The sequence below is a fragment of the Lampris incognitus genome, chromosome 3 (assembly GCF_029633865.1).
Source record: "Lampris incognitus isolate fLamInc1 chromosome 3, fLamInc1.hap2, whole genome shotgun sequence".
NCBI lineage: Eukaryota > Metazoa > Chordata > Actinopteri > Lampriformes > Lampridae > Lampris > Lampris incognitus.
This window is the reverse complement of record NC_079213.1, coordinates 113479919-113492833: the sequence shown is the minus strand read 5'-3', so window position 1 is coordinate 113492833 and position 12915 is coordinate 113479919. Positions and strand designations below refer to the sequence as shown.

The 12915-nt window shown below is 41.6% G+C and overlaps 1 protein-coding gene across 1 annotated transcript in view; it reads left to right on the top strand.

Moving 5' to 3' along the window:
- The window catches only part of LOC130110190 (arf-GAP with coiled-coil, ANK repeat and PH domain-containing protein 2-like), a 121982-nt gene that overhangs the window by 29701 nt on the left and 79366 nt on the right, over nucleotides 1-12915 (top strand). The window contains 2 exon segments of the mRNA XM_056277202.1: nucleotides 4028-4147; nucleotides 4994-5047. Coding sequence (XP_056133177.1) covers nucleotides 4028-4147; nucleotides 4994-5047 — 174 coding nt within the window.

Sequence of the window (12915 nt, the reverse complement as noted above, 5' to 3'; positions counted from 1 at the left end):
GGAGGGTAACAATGGTCTTGAATTTCCTTCATTTGTACACAATCTGTCTGACTGTGGACTGGTGGAGTCCAAACTCTTGAGAGGTGGTTTTGTAACCTCTTCCATCCTGATGAGCATCAACAATGCTTTTTCTGAGGGCCTCAGAAATCTCCTTTCTTCTTGCCACGATACACCTCCATAAACATGTGTTGTGAAGACCAGACTTTGATAGATCCCTGTTCTTTAAATAAAACAGGGTGCCCACTCACACATGACTGTCATCCCATTGATTGAAAACACCTGACTCTAATTTCACCTTCAGATTAACTGCTATTCCTAGAGGCTCACATACTTTTACCACTCACAGATACGTAATATTGGATCATTTTCCTCAATAAATAAATGACCAAGTTTAATATTTTTGTCTCATTTGTTTAATTGGGTTCTCGTTATCTACTTTTAAGACTTGTATTAAAATCTGATGATGTTTTAGGTCATATTTATGCAGAAATATAGGAAATTCTAAAGGGTTCCCAAACTTTCAGGCACCACTGTAGTTTGTCCTAGATATGAGGATGCTCTCATGGCCTCATCCTGCAAGTTTCATCCTTCTTATCACACCTGTCAAAGTGTCTTTTAGCAAGGCACTTAGACCTGCCTTGGTGATGACCAAGGTGAGAGGAATTTGTGAGCTAAATAAAACCAAAGATCAAATCAACAAACCCGGTGCATTTTAACAGGATAGACGAGCTGGGTGTGGTGGTGGTGGTGGATGGGGGGGTCGGGTCTGTTCCATATGGCTCTCTAGATTGACTCATCAGCTCGTCACGAGTCCGCCAGCAGGACCCACGCTTCCACAGAGGAGCTCGTCACGAGTCCGCCAGCAGGACCCACGCTTCCACAGAGGAGCCCGGATATGCAGGCTGCCATCTACCTAAGAAATCAAAGCAAAGCTGATAATCCTGGCTGCTAGCTCTCTCTCTCTCTCTCTCTCTCTCTCTCTCTCTCTCTCTCTCTCTCTCTCTCTCTCTCTCTCTCTCTCTCTCCATCACTCTTTTCTTTCCCCTGCTTACCATATCATGCCTCTCCATCTCTCTTCAAATGGAAATCCGGTATTTGGAAAGCTGTCGGTGTGTCAGAAAGACATCTGATATCAGTTTCCCTTTTAAGCTCTGCGTGAGTGAGCTCTTCATACTGAAGGCCACGTGGCCTCGCTACGCTGGCTGGATCTTCTGTTCATGTTCAGGATTTATTGACAGAGCTCTCCATGACCGACAAGTAGACACGTACACAAGATATTAAAGATACAACACAAAACAACCAGGAAACGGCATATATAAGTAAAGGAGAGACATGCCCCCCTCCCGCTCCCCCACACACACACACACTAAGAAGAAGTGACTGCTGCTGAGACTGGTATCAGATACTGGTGTTGCTGGTGCGGTGGGTGGAGGCCAGAGTCAGTACAGAGTGTTTACATGTTCAATGAAAAGTTGTTGTATTTCATTGAATTGTGTATCTTCTGAATCTTTTGTGTTGTTCGGGGGCATCGAGGTAGCGTAGCGGTTTATTCCATTGGCTACCAACACGAGGATCACCAGTTCGAATCCCCGTGTTGCCTCCAGCTTGGTCGGGCGTCCTACCAACACAACTGGCCGTGTCTGCGGGTGGGAGGCCGGATGTGGGTATGTGTCCTGGTCGCTGCATTAGCGCCTCCTCTGGTTGGTCGGGCGCCTGTTCGGGGGGGAGGGGGAATTGGGGTTAATAGCGTGATCCTCCCCCGCGCTACGCCCCCCTGGTGAAACTCCTCACTGTCAGGTGAAAAGAAGCAGCTGGTGACTCCACATGTATGGGAGGAGACATGTGGTAGTCTGCAGCCCTCCTGGATCAGCAGAGGGGGTGGAGCAGTGACCGGGATGGCTCGGAAGAGTGGGGTAATTGGCCAGGTACAATTGGGGAGAAAAAAAGGGGGGGAGTCAAACCCCCACCCCCTCAAAAAAAAAACAGTTGTTCAACGGTTCATTGCCTGCTTTTGTTGATTTTGTTAATTTTGCAGTCAAGCCATTTAAAATGGTCCTCACATGGCAAACAGATTTCAGTCAGTGCAGCCGCAGCCTCAGGGTTCATAAATCCAGGTCCAGCTGCATCCACTACCCGTCTGAGAGCTGTAGCACCAGCAGAGCAGAGTGTTTGATGGAGGCCTGGTGTTCCTCTGTCCTGTATGCAGGGCCGGGTACTGGCAAGGACCTCATCACCTTACATGGCTCACGATACGATAGTATCACGATACATTGTGATACGATACATTGTGATACGATAGTATCACAATACATTGTGATACATTGTGATATGGTAGTATCACGATACATTGTGATACATTGTGATATGGTAGTATCACGATACATTGTGATATGGTAGTATCACGATACATTGTGATACGATAGTATCATGATACATTGTGATACATTGTGATATGGTAGTATCACGATACATTGTGATACATTGTGATATGGTAGTATCACGATACATTGTGATACGATAGTATCATGATACATTGTGATACATTGTGATATGGTAGTATCACGATACATTGTGATACGGTAGTATCACGATACATTGTGATACGATAGTATCATGATACATTGTGATACATTGTGATATGGTAGTATCACGATACATTGTGATACATTGTGATATGGTAGTATCACGATACATTGTGATACGATAGTATCATGATACATTGTGATACATTGTGATATGGTAGTATCACGATACATTGTGATACGGTAGTATCACGATACATTGTGATACGATAGTATCATGATACATTGTGATATGATAGTATCATGATACATTGTGATATGGTAGTATCATGATACATTTTGATATGGTAGTATCACGATACATTGTGATACGGTAGTATTACGATACCGTGTGGTACTCTACATAATCTACTGGAAATGTAAAAATGTAGCTGGAAATACAACTTGCTGGTACCACCTGGGTGGTCTCATGTTTATATCACATGATGTATTGATAACCCAGCAGACAAACTGAGTCCAAACTATTTAATTCAAAATGTCTATTCCAATTTAGGTAAGAAGGTCCTGGGTTCGAGCCCCGGGGTAGTCCAACCTTGGGGGTCATCCCGGGTCGTCCTCTGTATGGAGTTTGCATGTTCTCCCCGTGTCTGCGTGGGTTTCCTCCGGGGGCTCCGGTTTCCTCCCACAGTCCAAAGACATGTAGGTCAGGTGACTTGGCCGTACTACATTGTCCCTAGGTGTGAGTGTGCGTGTGTGTGTGTGTGTGTCTGTGTGTGTCGGCCCTGTGATGGCCTGGCAGCCTGTCCAGGGTGTCTCCCCGCCTGCCGCCCAGTGACTGCTGGGATAGGCTCCAGCGTCCCTGTGACCCTGAGAGCAGGATGAGCAGTTCGGATAATGGCTAGATGGGAAGTTCGTTATCATGATTAAAGCCCCCCCCCCCCGTGTGTTGTGTACAGTTTGTATGGTCATGTTTTATTGTGTTTGGTTTCTTGTTGTGTTGTTGAACCACATGTCTGCTGTGACTAATAAAGTTTGTTTTATCAACCACAGATGAAACTCTTCAAATTCAGACCAAAACAAAGATGGGAATGTTGTATGGGATGTGTGGGAATTCTGGGTAACATCACAACAGGCCTCTGTGTGTTTCTTACATTCGGGCTGCAGCTCCTCCTGCGTGGGAGGAGGTGGAGAGGAGCCAGGACAGTTTACATAACCCCGAATTATCTCCGCTCCCAGTGACTCAGACAGGAAACCAGTGTCTCTTCTTAATTGCTGAGAAATCGATGAAAACATCCCTTTTTGTCAGTGGTTCATACGGCACCTATCCGCGAGCTGGCTGACTTCCTGACGGCTGCTGGCGGCACCTCGAAATTTCCTGCTTTGGAAGAGGAGACAATGTCCTGAAGTGATGGCAAGAACTGTTATGATGCTTATTTACCTCACTGTTCTCCCTCTCTCTCTCCCTCTCTCTCTCTCCCCCCCTCTCTCCCTCTCTCTCTCTCTAGCTGGTGAAGCTGTGCATTGGGATGATTGATGCAGGTAAAGCCTACAACTCGGCCAACAAGCAGTTTGTTAATGGGATCAGGGAGCTGGCCCAGCAGTCCACCAAAGATGAAGTCATTGAGGTAAACAGCGGTGTTTTTCCTCCTCATCCCTTTGTGTTTATTGTGTACTTTGTCTCAGTTCATCGTGATGCTGCTGTCTCGGTTGTTAGAAAAGAAACTGGGATTGGATGGTCGTTCCTTCATCCGACCAGGACTCCACGGTCTACACCATCTACAGACCAGTGGCCTCTCTCTCAAGGATGAGGATGTGCACATCCTTGATAGAGAATTGCCCGTTTGAACAGAGTCAAAGAGGGAACGACCATCCCTGAACCAAGGGGGTGGGGGGGCTAAGCATACATCTGTCACTGTCTTACAATGCTGTGATTGCAACTATTCCCCAATGCCGCTGTAACCCTAGTTAATGGTCATGCCCTTATTTGCATATGAAACTGGTCGTTGGCTTCGGTCGTTAAGCCACTGTATTGTTTATAAGGGTGGGGTATCTGCAGTCACTGTATTGTTTATAAGGGTGGGGTACCTGCAGTCACTGCATTGTTTATAAGGGTGGGGACACCTGCAGTCACTGTATTGTTTATAAGGGTGGGGACACCTGCAGTCACTGTATTCTTTATAAGGGTGGGGTATCTGCAGTCACTGTATTGTTTATAAGGGTGGGGTACCTGCAGTCACTGTATTCTTTATAAGGGTGGGGTACCAGCAGTCACTGTATTGTTTATAAGGGTGGGGTACCTGCAGTCACTGTATTGTTTATAAGGGTGGGGTACCTGCAGTCACTGTATTGTTTATAAGGGTGGGGTACCTGCAGTCACTGTATTGTTTATAAGGGTGGGGTACCAGCAGTCACTGTATTGTTTATAAGGGTGGGGTACCCCCGGTTTTATAAGTCTTCTTCTCTCTCCACAGTCCAGCCTCACAAAGTTTGCTGAGAGTCTGCAGGAAATGATCAACTACCACACGGTATGACCCCGCTAGCACCCAGTATGACACCATAACACCCAATGTGACCCCGCTAACACCCAGTAGGAAAATTTTTCCACCCCTTCTAAGCTGTTGTTTTGTTGCCCATGAGCAAGGCACTTCTATCCCAGCTGTTCCACTAGATCTACTCACTGACCAGCAGCAGAGGACTGTGGTTGTCCTGGCCAGGTTCTAGCTGTATGGGTCTGTGTGTACTTGTCCTATCTATCTGTCTATCTATCTGTCTGTCTGTCTGTCTGTCTATACCTATCTATCTAGCTATCTATCGATCTCTCTCTCTATCTGTCTGTCTTTATCACTCTCTTCTGTTTTTATCACTTTCTCCTGTCTTTATCACTCTCTTGTGTCTTTATCACTCTCTTCTGTTTGTATCACTTTCTCCTGTCTTTATCACTCTCTTCTGTCTTTATCACTCTCTTCTGTTTGAATCACTTTCTCCTGTTTTTATCACTCTCTTCTGACTTTATCAATCTCTTCTGTATGTATCACTTTCTCCTGTCTTTATCACTCTCTTCTGTCTATCACTCTCTCCTGTCTGTATCACTCTCTTCTGTCTATCACTCTCTCCTGTCTTTATCACTCTCTTCTGTCTTTATCACTCTCTTCTGTCTTTATCACTCTCTACTGTCTTTATCACTCTCTTCTGTCTTTATCACTCTCTCCCGTCTTTATCACTCTCTCCCGTCTTTATCACTCTCTTCTGTCTTTATCACTCTCTACTGTCTTTATCACTCTCTACTGTCTTTATCACTCTCTTCTGTCTTTATCACTCTCTACTGTCTTTATCACTCTCTACTGTCTTTATCACTCTCTTCTGTCTTTATCACTCTCTTCTGTCTTTATCACTCTCTACTGTCTTTATCACTCTCTACTGTCTTTATCACTCTCTACTGTCTTTATCACTCTCTTCTGTCTTTATCACTCTCTACTGTCTTTATCACTCTCTACTGTCTTTATCACTCTCTTCTGTCTTTATCACTCTCTACTGTCTTTATCACTCTCTTCTGTCTTTATCACTCTCTCCTGTCTTTATCACTCTCTACTGTCTTTATCACTCTTCTGTCTTTATCCCTCTCTTCTGTTTGAATCACTTTCTCCTGTCTTTATCACTCTCTTCTGACTTTATCACTCTCTTCTGTTTGTATCACTTTCTCCTGTCTTTATCACTCTCTTCTGTCTTTATCACTCTCTTCTGTTTTTATCACTCTCTTCTGACTTTATCAATCTCTTCTGTATGTATCACTTTCTCCTGTCTTTATCACTCTCTTCTGTCTTTATCACTCTCTTCTGTCTTTATCACTCTTCTCTCTTTATCACTCTCTCCTGTCTTTATCACTCTCTTCTGTCTTAACCACTCTCTCCTGTCTTTACCACTCTTCTGTCTTTATCACTCTCTTCTGTCTTTATCACTCTTCTGTCTTTATCACTCTTCTGTCTTAATCACTCTTCTGTCTTTATCACTCTTTCCTGTCTTTATCACTCTCTTCTGTTTTTATCACTTTCTCCTGTCTTTATCACTCTCTTGTGTCTTTATCACTCTCTTCTGTTTGTATCACTTTCTCCTGTCTTTATCACTCTCTTGTGTCTTTATCACTCTCTTCTGTTTGTATCACTTTCTCCTGTCTTTATCACTCTCTTCTGTTTGAATCACTTTCTCCTGTTTTTATCACTCTCTTCTGACTTTATCAATCTCTTCTGTATGTATCACTTTCTCCTGTCTTTATCACTCTCTTCTGTCTATCACTCTCTCCTGTCTGTATCACTCTCTTCTGTCTATCACTCTCTCCTGTCTTTATCACTCTCTTCTGTCTTAATCACTCTCTCCTGTCTTTACCACTCTTCTGTCTTTATCACTCTCTTCTATCTTAATCACTCTCTCCTGTCTTTACCACTCTTCTGTCTTTATCACTCTCTTCTATCTTAATCACTCTCTCCTGTCTTTACCACTCTTCTGTCTTTATCACTCTCTTCTGTCTTAATCACTCTCTACTGTCTTAATCACTCTCCTCTGTCTTTATCACTCTCTTCTGTCTTAATCACTCTCCTCTGTCTTTATCACTCTTCTGTCTTTATCACTCTTCTGTCTTTATCACTCTCTTCTGACTATCACTCTCTTCTGTCTTTATCACGCTCTTCTGTCTTAATCACTTTCTCCTGTCTTTATCACTCTCTTCTGTCTTTCTCACTCTCTTCTGTCTTTATCACTCTCCTCTGTCTTTATCACTCTTCTGTCTTTATCACTCTTCTGTCTTTACCACTCTTCTGTCTTTATCACTCTTTCCTGTCTTTATCACTCTCTTGTGTCTTTATCACTTTCTCCTGTCTTTATCACTCTCTTCTGTCTTTATCACTCTCTTCTGTTTGTATCACTTTCTCCTGTCTTTATCGCTCTCTTCTGTCTTTATCACTCTCTTCTGTTTGTATCACTTTCTCCTGTCTTTATCACTATCTTCTGTCTTTATCACTCTTCTCTCTTTATCACTCTCTTCTGTCTTTATCACTCTCTTCTGTTTGTATCACTTTCTCCTGTCTTTATCACTCTCTTCTGTCTTTATCACTCTCTTCTGTCTTTATCACTCTTCTCTCTTTATCACTCTCTCCTGTCTTTATCACTATCTTCTGTCTTTATCACTCTTCTCTCTTTATCACTCTCTCCTGTCTTTATCACTCTCTCCTGTCTTTATCACTCTCTTCTGTCTTTATCACTCTCTTCTGTCTTTATCACTCTCTTCTCTCTTTATCACTCTCTCCTGTCTTTATCACTCTCTCCTGTCTTTATCACTCTCTCCTGTCTTTATCACTCTCTTGTGTCTTTATCACTCTCTTCTGTTTGTATCACTTTCTCCTGTCTTTATCACTCTCTTCTGTCTTTATCACTCTCTTCTGTTTGAATCACTTTCTCCTGTTTTTATCACTCTCTTCTGACTTTATCAATCTCTTCTGTATGTATCACTTTCTCCTGTCTTTATCACTCTCTTCTGTCTATCACTCTCTCCTGTCTGTATCACTCTCTTCTGTCTATCACTCTCTCCTGTCTTTATCACTCTCTTCTGTCTTTATCACTCTCTTCTGTCTTTATCACTCTCTACTGTCTTTATCACTCTCTTCTGTCTTTATCACTCTCTCCCGTCTTTATCACTCTCTTCTGTCTTTATCACTCTCTACTGTCTTTATCACTCTCTACTGTCTTTATCACTCTCTTCTGTCTTTATCACTCTCTACTGTCTTTATCACTCTCTACTGTCTTTATCACTCTCTTCTGTCTTTATCACTCTCTACTGTCTTTATCACTCTCTTCTGTCTTTATCACTCTCTCCTGTCTTTATCACTCTCTACTGTCTTTATCACTCTTCTGTCTTTATCCCTCTCTTCTGTTTGAATCACTTTCTCCTGTCTTTATCACTCTCTTCTGACTTTATCACTCTCTTCTGTTTGTATCACTTTCTCCTGTCTTTATCACTCTCTTCTGTCTTTATCACTCTCTTCTGTTTTTATCACTCTCTTCTGACTTTATCAATCTCTTCTGTATGTATCACTTTCTCCTGTCTTTATCACTCTCTTCTGTCTTTATCACTCTCTTCTGTCTTTATCACTCTTCTCTCTTTATCACTCTCTCCTGTCTTTATCACTCTCTTCTGTCTTAACCACTCTCTCCTGTCTTTACCACTCTTCTGTCTTTATCACTCTCTTCTGTCTTTATCACTCTTCTGTCTTTATCACTCTTCTGTCTTAATCACTCTTCTGTCTTTATCACTCTTTCCTGTCTTTATCACTCTCTTCTGTTTTTATCACTTTCTCCTGTCTTTATCACTCTCTTGTGTCTTTATCACTCTCTTCTGTTTGTATCACTTTCTCCTGTCTTTATCACTCTCTTGTGTCTTTATCACTCTCTTCTGTTTGTATCACTTTCTCCTCTCTTTATCACTCTCTTCTGTTTGAATCACTTTCTCCTGTTTTTATCACTCTCTTCTGACTTTATCAATCTCTTCTGTATGTATCACTTTCTCCTGTCTTTATCACTCTCTTCTGTCTATCACTCTCTCCTGTCTGTATCACTCTCTTCTGTCTATCACTCTCTCCTGTCTTTACCACTCTTCTGTCTTTATCACTCTCTTCTATCTTAATCACTCTCTCCTGTCTTTACCACTCTTCTGTCTTTATCACTCTCTTCTATCTTAATCACTCTCTCCTGTCTTTACCACTCTTCTGTCTTTATCACTCTCTTCTGTCTTAATCACTCTCTACTGTCTTAATCACTCTCCTCTGTCTTTATCACTCTCTTCTGTCTTAATCACTCTCCTCTGTCTTTATCACTCTTCTGTCTTTATCACTCTTCTGTCTTTATCACTCTCTTCTGACTATCACTCTCTTCTGTCTTTATCACGCTCTTCTGTCTTAATCACTCTCTCCTGTCTTTACCAGTCTTCTGTCTTTCTCACTCTCTTCTGTCTTTATCACTCTCTTCTGTCTTAATCACTCTCCTCTGTCTTTATCACTCTTCTGTCTTTATCACTCTTCTGTCTTTACCACTCTTCTGTCTTTATCACTCTTTCCTGTCTTTATCACTCTCTTGTGTCTTTATCACTTTCTCCTGTCTTTATCACTCTCTTCTGTCTTTATCACTCTCTTCTGTTTGTATCACTTTCTCCTGTCTTTATCGCTCTCTTCTGTCTTTATCACTCTCTTCTGTTTGTATCACTTTCTCCTGTCTTTATCACTATCTTCTGTCTTTATCACTCTTCTCTCTTTATCACTCTCTTCTGTCTTTATCACTCTCTTCTGTTTGTATCACTTTCTCCTGTCTTTATCACTCTCTTCTGTCTTTATCACTCTCTTCTGTCTTTATCACTCTCCTCTGTCTTTATCACTCTTCTGTCTTTATCACTATCTTCTGTCTTTATCACTCTTCTCTCTTTATCACTCTCTCCTGTCTTTATCACTCTCTCCTGTCTTTATCACTCTCTTCTGTCTTTATCACTCTCTTCTGTCTTTATCACTCTCTTCTGTCTTTATCACTCTCTCCTGTCTTTATCACTCTCTCCTGTCTTTATCACTCTCTCCTGTCTTTATCACACTCTTCTGTCTTTATCACTCTCTCCTGTCTTTATCACTTTCTTCTGTCTTTATCACTCTCTGCTGTCTTTATCACTCTCTTCTGTCTTTATCACTCTCTTCTGTTTGTATCACTTTCTCCTGTCTTTATCACTCTCCTGTCTTTATCACCCTTCTGTCTTTATCACTCTTCTGTCTTTATCACTCTTTCCTGTCTTTATCACTCTCTTCTGTTTGTATCACTTTCTCCTGTCTTTATCACTCTCTTCTGTCTTTATCACTTTCTCCTGTCTTTATCACTCTCTTCTGTTTGTATCACTTTCTCCTGTCTTTATCACTCTCTTCTGTTTGTATCACTTTCTCCTGTCTTTATCACTCTCTTCTGTTTGTATCACTTTCTCCTGTCTTTATCACTCTCTTCTGTCTTTGTCACTCTTCTGTCTTAATCACTCTTCTGTCTTTATCACTCTTTCCTGTCTTTATCACTCTCTTCTGTTTTTATCACTTTCTCCTGTCTTTATCACTCTCTCCTGTCTTTATCACTCTCTACTGTCTTTATCACTCTCTTCTGTTTGTATCACTTTCACCTGTCTTTATCACTCTCTTCTGTCTTTATCACTCTCTTCTGTTTGTATCACTTTCTCCTGTCTTTATCACTCTCTTCTGTTTGTATCACTTTCTCCTGTCTTTATCACTCTCTTCTGTCTTTATCACTCTCTTCTGTTTGTATCACTTTCTCCTGTCTTTATCACTCTCTTCTGTCTTTATCACTCTTCTCTCTTTATCACTCTCTCCTGTCTTTATCACTCTCTCCTGTCTTTATCACTCTCTCCTGTCTTTATCACTCTCTCCTGTCTTTATCACTCTCTCCTGTCTTTATCACTCTCTCCTGTCTTTATCACTCTCTCCTGTCTTTATCACTCTCTTCTCTCTTTATCACTCTCTCCTGTCTTTATCACTCTCTCCTGTCTTTATCACTCTCTTCTGTCTTTATCACTCTCTTCTGTCTTTATCACTCTCTGCTGTCTTTATCACTCTCTTCTGTCTTTATCACTCTCTTCTGTTTGTATCACTTTCTCCTGTCTTTATCACTCTCTTCTGTCTTTATCACTCTCTTCTGTCTTTATCACTCTCTTCTGTCTCTATCACTCTCTTCTGTCTTTACTCTGGGTGCTGTCTTTCCTTCTGGTTCATCGTTATTCCTTCGCCATCCTGTTTCATAATCGTTCATCTGTGGGGAAGGATGGGAGCGCCTCTGCTGGCATGAGGCTGTAATGATCCTAGATGAGGTGATTGAGACCACCGGCAGCAGTGTCCTGCAGCTGGACACTGACAACATCTGTCTCACACTGTCGCTGGTTGATGAGCCACAATATAACTGTATTTGTTAGTGTGTTTGTCTATCAAACCTTGTTGTCGTCCCTTACAACAAGAATGTGTGGGCATCCGGGTGGCGTGGCGGTCTATTCCATCAACTACCAACACGGGGATCGCAAGTTCGAATCCCTGTGTTACCTCCGGCTTGGTTGGGCGTCTCTACACACACAATTGGCCGTGTCTTTGGGTGGGAAGCCGGATGTGGGTATGTGTCCTGATCGCTGCACTAGCGCCTCCTTTGGTTGGTTGGGGCACCTGTTTGGCGGGGAAGGGAACTGGGGGGAATAGCGTGATCCTCCCACGCGCTACGTCCCCCTGGTGAAACTCCTCACTGTCAGGTGAAAAGAAGCGGGTGGTGACTCCACATGTATGGGAGGAGGCATGTGGTAGTCTGCAGCCCTCCCCGGATCAGCAGAGGGGGTGGAGCAGAGACCGGGATGGCTCGGAAGAGTGGGGTAATTGGCCAGGTACAATTGGAGAGAAAAAGGGGGCAAAAAAAAATTAATAGAATAAATTCAAATTAAACCCTTTTTACCTTGAATAGATATAATAGAATAGATATAATAGATATCATAGATATAATAGTTATCATAGCTATAATACATACCATAGATATAATAGCTATAATACATATCATAGATATAATAGTTATCATAGCTATAATACATATCATAGATATAATAGATATAACAGTTATAGATATAATGGTTGTCGTAGATATCATAGATATAACAGATATAATAGATATCATAGCTATAACAGATATCATAGATACAATAGTATCATAGCTATAACAGATATAATAGATACAATAGGTATAATAGATATAACAGATATAATAGATATAATAGATATAATAGATACAATAGATATCATAGATATAACAGATATCATAGATACAGTAGATATCATAGATATAACAGATATAATAGATACAATAGATATCATAGATATAACAGATATAATAGATATCATAGCTATAACAGATATCATAGATACAGTAGATATCATAGATATAACAGATATCATAGATACAGTAGATATCATAGATATAACAGATATAATAGATACAATAGATATCATAGATATAACAGATATCATAGATACAGTAGATATCATAGATATAACAGATATCATAGATACAGTAGATATCATAGATATAACAGATATCATAGATACAATAGCCAGCAGATGAATTGTGGAAGGCATTATTAGGTGTGCACCATTCCTGAATATGAGACAGTTTGTTTGTCTTCAGTCCTCTGAGGACACTTCCTCTCTGTCGGTCCTGATCGGCTCGGTGGAGGTTAACCGAGGGGCGGAATGTCTCGGTTTGCATTCCAGCAGATTAGCGCGCTAGCTAAACAACGTCATAATGAGAAAATGACTAGTGCAGCTCATGCACACCGAATAAGCAT